The 14117-nt window shown below is 51.1% G+C and overlaps 2 protein-coding genes across 10 annotated transcripts in view; one reads left to right on the top strand and one right to left on the bottom strand.

Moving 5' to 3' along the window:
* Window positions 1–757: 757 nt before the first annotated feature.
* Window positions 758–11660, top strand: si:dkey-110c1.10 (unconventional myosin-Va). Of its 2 annotated transcripts, XM_004067834.5 has the most exons (34): window positions 759–1021; window positions 1393–1503; window positions 1599–1767; window positions 2096–2240; window positions 2313–2469; window positions 2541–2684; window positions 2756–2837; window positions 2906–3013; window positions 3097–3209; window positions 3281–3549; window positions 3626–3707; window positions 4856–4996; window positions 5070–5201; window positions 5263–5346; window positions 5423–5536; window positions 5606–5703; window positions 5768–5854; window positions 5945–6265; window positions 6603–6759; window positions 6840–7079; window positions 7686–7889; window positions 7958–8051; window positions 8115–8263; window positions 8346–8531; window positions 8608–8708; window positions 8793–8898; window positions 9017–9257; window positions 9698–9849; window positions 9986–10075; window positions 10159–10291; window positions 10363–10660; window positions 10730–10904; window positions 10979–11059; window positions 11128–11660. In XM_004067834.5, the coding sequence occupies exons 1-34, from the start codon at window positions 872–874 to the stop codon at window positions 11287–11289; spliced, it is 5076 nt and encodes a 1691-aa protein (XP_004067882.2). In that variant the 5' UTR covers window positions 759–871; the 3' UTR covers window positions 11290–11660. The 2 variants fall into 2 exon arrangements, with proteins under 2 accessions (XP_020557910.1, XP_004067882.2); XM_020702251.3 differs by having other exon boundaries at window positions 758–1021; window positions 7958–8263.
* The window catches only part of unc13a (unc-13 homolog A (C. elegans)), a 42178-nt gene continuing 39474 nt past the window's right edge, over window positions 11414–14117 (bottom strand). For 5 of the 8 annotated variants that reach the window (XM_078945744.1, XM_078945746.1, XM_078945745.1 and 2 more), the window contains one exon: window positions 11414–14101. In XM_078945744.1, coding sequence (XP_078801870.1) covers window positions 13813–14101 — 289 coding nt within the window. In that variant the 3' untranslated portion in view covers window positions 11414–13812. The remainder of the gene's footprint in view (window positions 14102–14117) is intronic. The other 3 variants (XM_078945750.1, XM_078945751.1, XM_078945752.1) reach the window with 1 other exon arrangement.

Raw genomic sequence — 14117 nt, 5'->3', positions numbered from 1 at the left:
CACACAAATATACCCAGAGACGCACAAATATATACAGAAACACATAGATATACACAAACGCTTCCATTCACACTGATTTAAACACGCAAACATGCACAGAGAAGGACAAATAGACACAGAAATGCACAAATATACACAGAAACACACAAATGTAGACAGAAACACAAATACTCACTAAAATGCACAGAAACACACGGATAAACTGAGATGCACAACTATACACAGAAACACACAAATATACACAGAGACGAACAACTTTATGCAGAAACACACAAATATACACAGAGAAGGACAAATAGACACAGAAATACACAAAAACGCAGAGACGCACAAATAGACACAGAAATACACAAAAACGCAGAGACGCACAAATAGACACAGAAATACACATAGAAACACATACAGAAACACATAAATGTACTCACTCACAAACACAACTATACACAGAAACACACACAAATATACACAGAGACGAACAACTTTATGCAGAAACACACACAAATAGACACAGAAATACACAAATACGATGAGACGCACAAATATTCACACAAATACACGTAGAAACACACAAATGTACTCACACAAACACAAATATACAGAAACAAACAAATGTATTCTCTCTCTGTCTCACAAACGCACACACATGCACGCACACATGCACACACACACACACGTGGTGTGGTTTTTGTTCTCTGCTTCTTCACATTCTTGTGGCTGTTTGAAGAACAGCTCTTGGTTTCACAAAAGTCTCCTCAGAGTTTTTTGTCGTCTCCTGAAGCTGCTGGAGTTGGAGCATCTTTATGACTCAGGAAGTCTTTCTGCTGATGCAGCCGCTCGCCCTTCAGCAGATTAACAGTTAACCTGGAGCTTTATGCGCGGACAAAGTGCAGAACTCCACCAGCTGGACGGACGGCGGCGGATCCCGGCAGGTTCTCTCTCAGCAGCATCAGTCTCTGCAGTAACCTCAAAGCAGGTCTTCTGCTGTGACGGAAACATGGCGTCTCTGGAGTTCTACTCGAAGGTGAGACACGCTCCTCAGCTTAAAGATCAAAGTCTTAAAGTTTCTACTCTCACCGACTTTCTGATGCTTCCAACTCCAAAATGGTGTTCTTTTCAGTCGAGTCAGAACTGTTTCTGGAGGCCTAAAAACAGTGAAACTATTGAGCGTATTTGGAGAATAGGGTTGATCTGCTGAGGAGCTGCAGAGAAAGGATGACCCGGGTTAATTTTTAACTCCGTTAAGGAGGCTTTTCTGCTGATGGAGGACCTGAACCCTGACTGGGTGAGGTCAGGCAAAGCAGCAGCTCCTGGAAATGTCCACAGGCTTCCCACTCAGACCTTCTGCTGGACCACAAAGCCCCGCTTCTCATCTGTATGTTCCTCTCCTGCCAGGGTGAGCGGGTGTGGGTTCCTGACCCGGAGGCAGTCTGGGTTCCAGCAGAACTCCTCCAGGACTACAGACCTGGAGAGAAACAGCTGATGCTCCGCCTCATGAACGGCCACGTGAGATGCTTTGGACTTCCTGTTCCTCATGGAGTCATGTGGGTTCCAGAGGTTTTCTCCCAAACTTCATCTGTTTGTTTGATTTTCATGAACAGGAGGTCCAGTATGCACTGCGCTCCCCGTCTGACCTCCCTCCTCTGAGGAACCCCGACATTTTAGAGGCCGAGAACGACCTGACCGCCCTGAGCTTTCTACACGAGCCCGCTGTGCTGCACAACCTCCGGGTTCGCTTTCTGGACTACAGCAGCATCTACACCTACTGCGGTGAGCAGAGATGGAGGGAAGTTGGAGGAGGAGCTTCTGTCTGTGACATCACAGATCCGGCAGGATCTCCCTCCGTGATCTGACGAGAACAACAGAAACCAACCTGATTCCAGAAACAGACTCCGATGTTTACCAGAAACATCTGAGTTCTCAGTAAGAAATCAGTTTCTGTAGAGGAACCGACTGGCCTGAATCCTGTTTTTCACCTGTTTTTGACCCCGCCCCCTGAACATGTCTTTCATGTAGCCTCTGAATCATTAGTTTTTACTCTGATGGGGGTGAAATGGGGTGAAAATGGTTAAAAACTGTTCCCCCCTCCCCCCCACAGGTATTGTGTTAGTGGCCATCAACCCCTATGAGAGCCTCCCCATATACGGCGAGGAGGTGATGGACGCGTACAGTGGTCAGGACATGACGGACATGGAGCCGCACATCTTCTCCGTGGCAGAGGAGGCGTACCGCACCATGACCAGGTGAGGGGTGGCGGCGGGGGAGAGGGCAGGCGGTGGGGGGTGGGGCTCTGCTGACTGTGTGGATGTGTGCAGGGAGGAGAGGAACCAGTCCGTCATCATCAGTGGGGAGTCCGGCTCTGGAAAAACCGTCTCAGCCAAATTCACCATGAGATACTTTGCCGTGGTAGGAGGAGCATCGCAGCAGACCAGCGTGGAGGAGCGGGTCCTGAGCTCCAACCCCATCATGGAGGTACAGGAGCCCCAGTCTCCACCCTAAAAGTATTCAGGAGGAAAGGGGGGGGGTCCACGTTCTGCCTTCAGTCCATAGGCAACGCTAAAACCACTCGGAACGACAACAGCAGCCGTTTTGGGAAGTACATCGAGATCGGCTTCGGGAAGAACGGAGACATCATCGGAGCAAACATGAGGACATACCTGCTGGAGAAGTCCAGGGTCGTCTTCCAGGTATCTTCATCCTCGGCTGAAGCCCGGCTGTTGGTGTCTTGTGGGTGACTCTTCTCTGGCGTGTCTGTAAGGCCTCAGCAGAGAGGAACTACCACATCTTCTACCAGCTCTGCGCCTCCAGAGACCTGCCCGAGATGAGAGCTCTCCAGCTGGGTGAGACGGAACCACGTCACGTCTGTGAGCTCCTCGCGCCATGGTCTCACTGATGTTTGTCCTCACAGACGCAGCTGAGCGCTTCTTCTACACCAACCAGGGTGGGGACACCCGGGTTTGCGGCGCTGACGATCGGTCGGATCTGGAGCGCACTCGTAACGCTTTCACAGTTCTGGGTGAGATCTTCCTGCCTTCTCTCAGAAATGGAGGATGAAGAGCAACCTTCCAAAACCTGGGCTTCTTTTTGTCAATCCCACAGGTGTGCAGCCTGAGCAGCAGATGGAGCTCTTCAGGATCCTCTCAGGTGTTCTACACCTGGGGAATGTCAGAGTTCAGTCCAGTGGGAGAAGTTCAGACCGGAGCTTCATTGAGGTAACAGAGGTTCTTCCTCTTCCTATGGTCCTCACTTCAGTGATGGTACAGGTGTTCTGCTGTCACCTCAGGTGGAGGACCGCTCTCTGGCCATCTTCTCCAAGCTTTTAGGCGTGGAGGGGGCTCAGATTTCTCACTGGCTATGCCACCGCAGACTGGCGGTGGGGGGAGAGATGCTGGTCAAACCCATGTCCGCTCAGCAGGCTGTGGCAGCCAGAGATGCTCTGGCTAAACACGTCTACGGTCAGCTGTTCACATGGACGGTCCACCGGCTCAACGCGGCGCTGCGCAGCCAGAGGGGAAAGGTCAAGTCCTTCATCGGAGTGTTGGACATCTATGGGTGAGGGAACGACCCGCAGGAATTTGGAAAATGACTTCTTTCCTAAAAAACTTTGATGTGTTTTTGTTTGGAGCAGATTCGAGACGTTTGAAAGGAACAGTTTTGAGCAGTTTTGCATCAATTATGCAAATGAAAAACTGCAGCAGCAGTTTAACAGGGTGAGTCTCTTTCCTTATGTTCCCCTCAGTGGGTTTCTCATTGACTGTATCTGAGATCTGGACTGAGTAGCCCCTCCCCCTGGTGTCCCAAACAGGAAGTACCTGCTGGCTCCAAGAAGCCAAAATTCCATAGACAGCTGTTTGTCAGTCATTCTATTGGTCGGAACAACCACTCTGGATCTGATACCTTTTTTTAATCCTCTATTCTTTTAGGATATTCTTTCTGTAGTTCAAGTTATGATCTGACCAATCAGGTGCCTTGATTGTAGGCAGAGTATGCTGGCCCCCACGTCCCACATTCAAAATGTTTGACAGATTTGGTGTAGGCCACTTTCAAGTGGTAGGGGTGTGGCCATCCAATAAGCTCACTCCTTATTGGACCAACTCTGACCAATCCCTGCTCACTGATGATGTCTGAATCCAATATGGCGGCGTCTGTATTGGGAAATGATGGCGACTGAATTGACTTCATTTGGTTGGAGCTGGAATAAACCGTTTTCTACTGATGACGTCACTCAGTCCAGTTCTCTGGTACAGTCGATGGGTAGGACCCTGTGTGTGTGCTTCTATTTGTGTGTTTTTCTGTGTGTGCTTCTATTTGTGTGTGTGTGTCTGTAAAATAGTAACAGCAATATTTTATGTTATTTAGCCTGTTTCATCAGTAAGAATAGGTTTCATTTTTCAAATGCACATTTTCACCTTTTAATTTATATATTTATTATAATTGTTGCATTTACTAACTAAATATTTAATTTAAAGTAATGTTTTTACAACTAAATATTTAGTTTACAAACTTTTTAGTTTGCAAACTAAATGTTTAATTGTATCTAATTAAACATTTAGTTTGCAAATTAAATATTTTGATCTGACCTATATATTTATTTTCCGAACTAAATATTTAAGCTTAAATTAATATTTAGTTTTTCGACTAAATCTTTAGCTAACATGCAAATGAGCTTGTTAATAAGCAGGAGTGGACTATCAAAATAAAAGCTGGATGTTGCTCTGTCTGCTTGTGCTTTAGTGATTTTTGTCCAACCTGCCTGCTGAAAACATCGATGAGCCGTTTGGATCTTTTGTGAATAGGCTTCTTCTCATGGCGTCGCTACACTTCAGGTTTTCTCTTTGTTTGCGATCCGTGTTCTCAGCATGTCTTCCTCCTGGAACAAGAGGAGTACGTTCGAGAGGAGCTGGCCTGGACGCGCATCGAGTTCAGCGACAATCAGCTGTGCATCAACCTGATGGAGGGTCAGCTGGGCGTGTTCGACCTGTTGGACGAGGAGTGCAGGGTCAGTGGCGACGGTACCTGACAGAACCGCCGCGGCTCCACAGCTCCCTCATGCTTGTGTGTGAATGATCCAGATGCCTAAAGGTTCTGATGACAGCTGGGTCCAGAAACTGTACGACCAACACCTGAGCAGTAAGCCACACCCCCACTTCAGCAAACCTCGCACCTCCAACAGCGCCTTCGTCATCCTGCACTTTGCTGACACGGTGAGTGCTGCCGCTCAGCTTGAGGCTCCGCCTCCCTGTGCACTGACGCCTCTTTTTGCAGGTCCGATATGAGGGTCAGGGCTTTTTAGAGAAGAACCGAGACACCGTCTTTGATGAGCTTATCAACGTTCTCAAAGCGAGTCAGGTGAGCTGCACGGCGCCCATTCCAGTCCGGCCTCAGCGTGACCTCGGCTGATGGCGTGTTTGTGTTCATGCGTCAGTCTGAGCTGGTGGCGGAGCTCTTCCAGCTCCAGGAGGTCTCCCCTCTGACCCAAGGTGGTTCCCGCTTGGGGAGGAAAGCCACCAGAGAGCACAAGCTGACTGTGGGCTTCCAGGTGTGTCTTCACTTCGCACCAGAGCTCTGGATTGTGAATCCAGTCTGAAGCTGGTGATGTTCTCCGCAGTTCCGTCAGTCCCTGCAGATGCTCATGGACACTCTGAACAGCACCACCCCTCACTACGTCCGCTGCATCAAACCCAATGACCTGAAGGAGCCGTTCACGTGAGTTGGTACCAGCTGCCAACCTCTGCTGCACGCAGACTGACAGCAAAGCCTCTCTCCTTAGGTTTGATCCTAAGAGAACCGTCCAGCAGCTGAGAGCCTGCGGAGTTCTGGAGACCATCCGGATCAGCGCACAAGGTTATCCATCCAGGTGCGAGGGTCTCACGATGCTTTGGTTCTTCCAGAGGATAAGCTTAGACCCGGAGCTGTGAGGTCTGACCCCAAAGACGCGTCTGTGCAGGTGGACCTATGAGGAGTTCTTCAGCAGGTACCGCGTTCTCCTCCCTGGGCCTCAGAACCTGCAGCGTGCACAGGCCTCGTGCAGAGAGACTCTCCCGCAGCTCATCCCGGACCCGGATCAGTACTGCTTCGGGAAGACCAAAGTTTTCTTCCGGGCCGGTCAGGTGGCTCTTCTGGAGAGGCTGAGGGCCGAGAGGCTGCGAGCAGCGGCGGTGATCATCCAGAGCCGAGCCAAAGGCTGGCTGCAGCGGATCCGGTACACCCGGATCCTCCGGGCCGCGGCCACCATCCAGAGATACTGCAGAGGGTCTCGGGCCAGGAGGTGTGGACCTGCGGTCTTTACTTTGGTTTCTCTTTCAATTCCATTTTAGCTTTGATTCAACTAAAATCTTCTAGAAGATTCTCTGTCAGAAGAAAAGTGATGAATAGAGAGGCGCTTAGAAAGTTAGCTTTGAAACTACACGACACACTGACCCCCTCACCCCAACCCCCCCCCCCCCCCCCACACACACACACACACAAACATAGGGACACTTTGCATTTAATCAAAAGGATTCTAATAATCCAGTTGTTACCAATGACTGTTCACATTGCAGTACTTTTGGTCATGTTTCCTTTATTTCTACTAAACTAAGTTCTGTCTGGTCATGCTGCCGCAGACACGCCCGCCTCCTGCGCCACGATAAGGCGGCCTTAGTGTTCCAGAAGAACTACCGCATGGTGGTGGTCAGGCAGCTGTTCCTGATGATCCGGCAGGCCACCGTCACCATCCAGGCCTTCAGCCGGGGCACGCTGGCGCGCCGCAGACACAGACAAGTCAGCGGGTCCACCAAAGGAATCGGACCGGTTGCAGTAGAACCTCGCCAGACTCAGCCGTCTGTCTGTTCTGCCCTCAGATGGTGGCTGAGAGGAGAGCCGTGCTGCTCCAGGCCAGGGTGCGCGGATGGTTGGCGAGGCAGTCTTTTCGGCGTGTGCGTGCGGCTGTGGTCTACATGCAATGCTGCGTGCGGCGGCGGGCGGCCAGGAGAGAGCTGCTGAAGCTAAAGAAGGAGGCGCGCTCCGTGGAGAGGTTCCGAGAACTGAACAAAGGGATGGAGGTCAAAGTGATGCAGCTGCAGCTGAGGGCGGATCAGCAGGTACGGACTTCAGGACGGACACAGGAGCACGTCTTCTCATGCAGTTTAATGTTTCCACCTGAAGAGCTTTTGCACACTTCAGCCCCGTGTGCAACACACCTGCAAAATGGGTTCTGTTCACCGTCCTTAAATCAAACTCCTATTGGTTCTGTGGAGACCAGAATCATTGACTAAAAACACCAAGAATAGACACAAAGATAGTTTTTTAGAAGAACTTTAATGATCATTTGAAAGAAAGATGTTGCTGTAACTTAGTTTATTGATTTGAATAGCTGTCTGTGTTGCTGCTGTTTTATCCTTGTTCAGTTTCCGTCTCCTGTAGTTCCTTTTATTTCTCTTCCTCTTGCCTTTTGCTGGGCCACCGTTGAAAACACCATTTTTTCAGCTGTCTGGCCAGGATAAATAAAGGTTAAATAAAAAAAGACAGACATGAGCTGCATTTCCTGCTGCTTTTTTGAGATGTCAGCAGCCTCTGAAGGCTGGATCAAGACAAATGAACAAACACAACTTCACTCTCACACAGAGACGGCTCAGGATTGTGCCATCGTTGGGTCTTCCTGTCGTCACCTGCTGTGCGTTTCTCTGAACTGGTTTCTTTGTCTGCAGGCGAAGGAGAATTCGTCTCTCAGGGAGACGCTCGCCGCGTATCGAGGAGCTGCTGAGGCTGAGCTGCAGGCTCTGAGGGCGACCGTCCAGAAACTGGAGAGTCAGAAGCAGGAGAAGCCTCCTCCACCCATCAGTGACAAAGAGGTGGATGACAGAAAGAGAGCTGAAGAGAAAACTGCCCAGGAGATTCTTTGTCTCAAGCACGTGAGTCCTCCAAACTCCAAGTTCTCCGTGTTTGTAAGGTGGAGTGTGACTGACTCTGGTGACATCAGGAGGTGGAAATTCTGCAAAGAGAGAAGGAGCAGGTCTCCATTGAGAAGGAAGATCTGTCTGCTCGCCTGCTTCAGCTCCAACAAACACAAGCAGGTGGGTCTGAACTTCACAGCCGTGTGGCTCTGTCTGTGTCTCATCTGTTTCCTGTGTGTGAAGAGTGTGTGCAGCAGGCCGTGATGAAGGCCAGCGAAGCTCTTCAGGCAGAGCTGGACGAGGAGAAGACGAAGTATCAGGGCCTCCTGAGGGACTTCACCAGGCTGGAACAGAGATACGACAACCTGAAGGAGATGAGTCTGCTCCCCGAGGTCCTTCCTCGCCGTCCGTCCCGTGAACCCTCAAACACCACAACCTCTAACTTTGCTTCCTGTCCTTCACCGCAAACCGCAGACTCCGAAGGGCCACAGAAGGAGCGACTCCACCCAGAGTCTAAGCCTGGAGCCCCCTTCACCATCCTCACCTCTGCAGTCACCTTTCCAACCTGCTCCCCCCTCCCCAGAGGAAGCGCGCAGGGTCAGCGTGACGTCTCCTGGTCCAGAGAGGAAGTCTTTGGTGTGGAGCTCTGAATCTCCAAAGGTGAGTTCAAATTTCTCCCCACCTTCTACTGTCACAAATCTGCCACCGTATCTTCTCACCGTGTCCATCCTGACAGGACCAGCTGATGGAGAAGATGGATGTGGCCAAAGACCAGGTGGTAAAAATGAGCGTAGAAGACCTGGAGCACGCCTACGACGCTGTCCGAGTGGCCAACAGGTCCGTTACCGTCAAACCTCTTCTCCAAACTTTCCTCCTGATCCACAAGATCATCCGTCACAGAGTTTCCTCTGGTTCCTTCAGGTTTCTGGAGCGTCAGCTGCGAAAGCAGCAAAGTCAGCAGGAGGAGGGGCTGGAGGCTGTGCGGCAGCGGCTCCACCAAGCCGTGTCTGGTTCTGCACAGGCAGAGGTGGTGGTCTTAGGATCTGCTGGTGGAACATCGGCACTGTTTGGTTCCTTCCTGGACGCCGTCCAGCTGTTGTGGCTTAAAGAACAGTTGATGACCACCAACATGTCTTCTTTTGAAGGACCTACAGGACCTGCTGGAGGCCCGGGAGCAGGAGTGTGTGCGTCTGAGGAGGGAGCTGAAGGAGCTGAAGAGCACGGTGTCGCTCAGACGACTCCTGACTGCGAGTGAGCTTCCACCTGTCAGGACGCGACAGTCGCTGTGCTCAGAAATCCCACGGTGCCCAAAGGCAGCAGCAGTCCCTGGTTTACTGGAATGCAGGAAACGGGACGAAAACAAACTCATCAAGAACCTCATCACAGGTACGACTGATGTTCTAAAGGAAACTGCGATGAAAATTTGTTTTTGGTGTTTTTAACGTATTCTTGGAGCAGTTTTCTGCTGATGGACGGCATTTAGAAAGAAAATTCAGCTCAAAATTGCATTTCTGAATATTTCTTTATCTAAATCGTTGTGAATCAGGAGCAGACCAAAAAATGTAGTTAGAAAAAGATCTTATGTGTGACGCCCCGCCCACAACTCAGAGGTGAACGAACTCCTGCCGCTCTGCAGAAACTATGTCCTAGATAACGACACTGGTTTTTAGATTTTGGCTCAAAACTGCATCATCGTAATGAAAAGACAGCCGGGAACACTTTGACAATAGATCAGAAGATGAAAGGAGAGGAATTTCAAAGGTAAACTCGTGTTTGAAAGAGCAGCTGGTCTCGGGTCATTGACCCCTCCCCGGTCTCCGCCCCAGATATCCGTGCTGAGGGCGCCCTCTCCCTGCCTCCTGGCCTTCCCGCCAGCGTGCTCTTTCTGTGCGTGCGTCAGGCCGACTGCAGCGGAGACCCCGTTCGTGCTCGCTCCTTCTGCGGCGCCGCCGTTACCGCCATGAAGGCCGCGCTGAAGGTGAGCCCTCGTCCTGAACTGTGGGACAGCAGTGAGGTCAGGAGAACTCCCCCCACAGCGAGTCGGTGTGGTGGGAGCACAGATCCGACTCCAATCCTTTCATTTCTGCTGCGTTCCTGCTTTTTCGTCTCCTCAGAAACACCAGCAGGATGTGAAAATGACGGCGCTGTGGCTGAAAAACGCCTGTTTGCTGCACGACCTCCTGAAGCAGCACTCTCCCAAGCAGGTACGGATCCTCTGACCTTGTGAAGAGAAGTTGTTGTCTGTTTTCCCAGACGTGGACGCCTGAGGCGCTCTGCTGGTTTTCAGAGTTCTGCTTCAGAGAAGGAGCTTCCCCTCTCCGCTGACCTGAGGGACCTGGGCCGCGGGCTGAGTGACCTCTGCATTCAGGCTTTCCAGCAGCTTCTGTCCATCACTGAGGCGCGTTTACAAAACATCATAGGTGGGTGTCTAGCGGGCTCTTTTTGAAAAAGTCTTCTCGGGTTTCCCTCACGCCTTCATCCCCCTCTTCAGTCCCCGCCTTGCTGGAGAGTGAGACCATCACGGGTCTGTCTGGCTCAGTGGTGAAGATGGGCGTGTCCAGGAAGCGAGCAGGTTCTGGCCCCAGGCCCGCAGGCAGCGAGGCCCCCACCATGGCGTCTGTGCTGCGGGAGCTTGGTGTTCTTCACGCGGCGCTGACCCAGCAGGCTCTGCCTCTGAGTCTGATGGAGCAAGCCTTCCAGCAGCTGACCTACCTGATCTGTGCGTCCGCCATCAACAGCCTGCTGCTGAGGAAGGACATGTGCTGCTGGAGCCGAGGCATTCAGATACGGTAACACACCGCAGCCAGCCGGGAAGCACGTGAGCTCCACTTTGTCTTCATGCTACCCTTTCCCCGCAGATACAACGTCAGCCTGCTGGAGGAGTGGCTGCGCAGTAGAGGTGTGATGGCAGGGGGCGCTGTGGCCACACTAGAGCCTCTCATCCAGGCTGCGCAGCTGCTGCAGGTGGGGAAGAAGACCCCTGCAGACGCACAGGCCATAGTTCAGACCTGCAGCGCCCTCTCCAGCCAGCAGGTGGGCGTCTGCAGCAAAGCTTCTCCTCTGATTTTGTTCCTGTGAAGAGCTGACAGAGCGGATTTCTTCCACAGATCGTGAAAATTCTGATGCTCTACACCCCCAGCAGCGATCTGGATGAGAGGGTGACTCTGAACTTCATCCGTACGGTGCAGGTACGCCTCAGGCGTGAGCGTCGACGCTTTCCCAAAGCCTCTCCTGAAGGCTCCTCTGCTTTCCCCAGGCGCTGCTGAAAAGCCGCTGCGACCATCAGCCTCCACAGCTGCTGATGGATGTGAGGAAAGTGTTTCCCGTCAGATTCCCGTACCTGCCTCCACCTGCGCTCCACGCCGAGGAGTTGGTCATCCCGGACTCCCTGAAGATCTCGTTTCTGCGCAGAGCCTGAGGATGTTCCTGCTGGAGGAGGCTGTTGGGACGGTTTCTGCGTGAACCTGACCTTCTGACACACGTGTTCCTCCTGCATTTGGCGCCACCAGAACCGCTGAACGAGCAGAAAGCTGCACACAAACTCTGGTTGATGTTTTATTGGAAGCAGAAACACAGAGAGACTGGAGCCTGACAAACCTCAACCCCATTCAGACAAGTGGAATAGGAAAAAGAATAGAAACGTCCCGTGTATAAAAACATGTTCATGCGCACACCGTGAAGCACTACACGCCATCAGAAACCCATATTTATATCTTTACAGACATTTCAAAATAGAAAACGAGGATGAATATTAAAATGAAAAAGAACAACCATAGGCAGAAACATGAACTACTGCGTGCTGGATCCATGGAGCTTCTTTTTGTTTTGGATTTCCCATCATGCACTATGTCTGGAAGTTCTTCCCTGTGTGCGTGGTGCTTCCTCCTGCTTCAGGTTTGAGTCCCGCAGGCGTGTTGGCAACCGCTCCCACACGCCAACAGCAAGCCTTCTTCCGACTCTAATGTCCTTCTCACTGAACGAGCGTGTACAGCGTGCTCACGTTCACGTAGCGTGCACACCGAACCGGGACACTCGGCATCTCCCAGTCCGGCCCGGTGATCCAGTTCCCTTCACCTCCAGTTCTCCTGATTCCCTCAGGAGGTGCTCCGATTCAGCAGAACCTCACAGCCAGATATTTACAACAATCTTCAGTTCAGCACAGACGGGTTAGCGCAGGTTTGGCCCGGGACAAGTCAAGAGACAGCATGACGATATCAGAGCAGCACTTGTGCTGAGAAGAATCCACCATGTAAACATTTTAGCACTGCTTTAAGACGACCCGTCGACACAAACGTGGAGGTTAGATGCATAGAGTTCAGTTCTATGTCAGTTCTAAATAAACCACCGACCTGGTTTATTTAGAGGAGGGGGAGGGGGGGTCCACCCTGTCATTTCTACATTTTTTAAGTCTGGAAAATAACGGGGAAACATTTGAGTGACATCCATAGACATGTGCCCCCCTCCCCTCATGTTTTGAACAGACTAAATGATCTCCTGTAAATGTCAGTTTTAGACCTGTGTGTGTGTGTGTATGTGTATGTGTGGGGGGGGGTCTGGATCTGCAGCCATGTTTTCACCCCCCACATGTTCCTTCGTTTTTGAAGAAGCAGAGAGGATCAGTCTGCTTCCCCGCGGCCCCCCAAGAAAGAGCCGCTGAGAATGTTTACAGAAACAAACAAACAAAAAAAAAGAGTGTAAACTTTGGCCTCAAAGAAAATGAACCCAAAAACATCCAAACCAGATCGTTTCAACCGATGAGACGTTCTTTACATGTAAACAACAACCGCACCAACAAAACACACAACAGACGGATACACACGTCTACATACATATGCACACATACATTTACATACATAAGTAGCTACTTAACCCTTGTGCTATCTTAGATGACCCCACCCTTACATTGACGTGTTCTCCATACCATGACAAAGGTGGATAAAGGTGGAAAGATTTCATGTAATCCATGGACACCAGTGAAGATCACAAATCATTGAAGAAAAAAGGTTCAGAGCACTGTCTAGTGGGTCTAGATGACCCAACTCCCAATGTTAAAGTGCCTAGGATAGCACAAGGGTTACATGTGCACACACACACATCTACGTACATGTGGACACATACGTCTGTACTTACACAATTCTCTGCACACACGTCCACATTCATACGCACACACACACCTTTGCTTACACAATTCTCTGCACACACACACACAGACTGGGGTCAGCAGGGCAGAAGGCATTGAGGGTGTTGGGCAGTGTGCTCTGTTTCAGGGTAAACGGACACAAAGACAGTCCTTCAAGTATCTCATCTCCATCAGACTGTCTTCTCCTGCCTGTATGGATGTGTACATATGTATCTATATATTTATCTATAAATGACTCAGATAGAAATATACTCTAGAAGACCTGAATTAAAACAACTTTAACTCCACTGATTTGTTTCCTGCGTTTTCTGTAAGACTTCTGTAATGTTTCGGGCTGTGCAGCCATTCCTGCTGTTTCCGGGTCACCCGGACTCCCGGACCTGGTTGTGCTTGGGTTTGCCCGTGGCGTTTCTCAGGGATTGTTTGCCGGCACTTGTGGTTCCTTCTCTTCCCAAAACTAGAGAAGAGAGGAAGTGCAGGAGGGGTGAAAAACAAGCCCAAACAGTACAGGCAGTACAACAATTCTACAACTACTCTGAAGAGGGGTGTGTGTGTAGGGTTTTGGGTGTGTGTGAGAAGAGTTTGAAATGTAAACCCAGAGGAGGATTTTTCCTGACATCAGTCTCAATAAGGACGGGCGGGGTCTCTTGGTAGAGGGCGTGGTTCTGTCTGCCCTCCTCTGACAGACGGGTCTCTACATCCCCAGGTGTGACGGTTTTCTTATCTGTGCTTTGACTCCGGGTCACTTGGGGACTCTGGAAGGCTCCGGCTTGGATACCCCCCCCACCTGTGAACGGCGTCCTAACTGCGCCCCTCCTCTGCGGAGCGCTGGTCGGACTTGAGTTTGACAAACTCCTTGGCCACGTCGTCGTTGTTGCGCTGGGAGAGGATGCGCAGCACGGTGAGGCCCGTCTCGTCCATGTTGATGCGCTTCCCCAGCGGCAGCCAGCAGGCCACGCTTCCTTTGGACGCCATGTCCTTCAGCTGCAGGACGGCCATCCCCACGGTGCGGTCTTCTCGAGCAAAGCAGTAGTCCTTCACGCATACCTGCAGCTCGTAGCACTCGGGACCCACCTCGTTGCTCAGGGTGCTGCAGAGCGCAGGAA

The sequence above is a fragment of the Oryzias latipes genome, chromosome 4 (genome assembly GCF_053564925.1).
Source record: "Oryzias latipes strain Hd-rR chromosome 4, Olatipes_Hd-rR_3.1".
Lineage (NCBI taxonomy): Eukaryota > Metazoa > Chordata > Actinopteri > Beloniformes > Adrianichthyidae > Oryzias > Oryzias latipes.
Note: the sequence above shows the minus strand (reverse complement) of the source record. Positions and strands in the feature narration are given on the sequence as shown.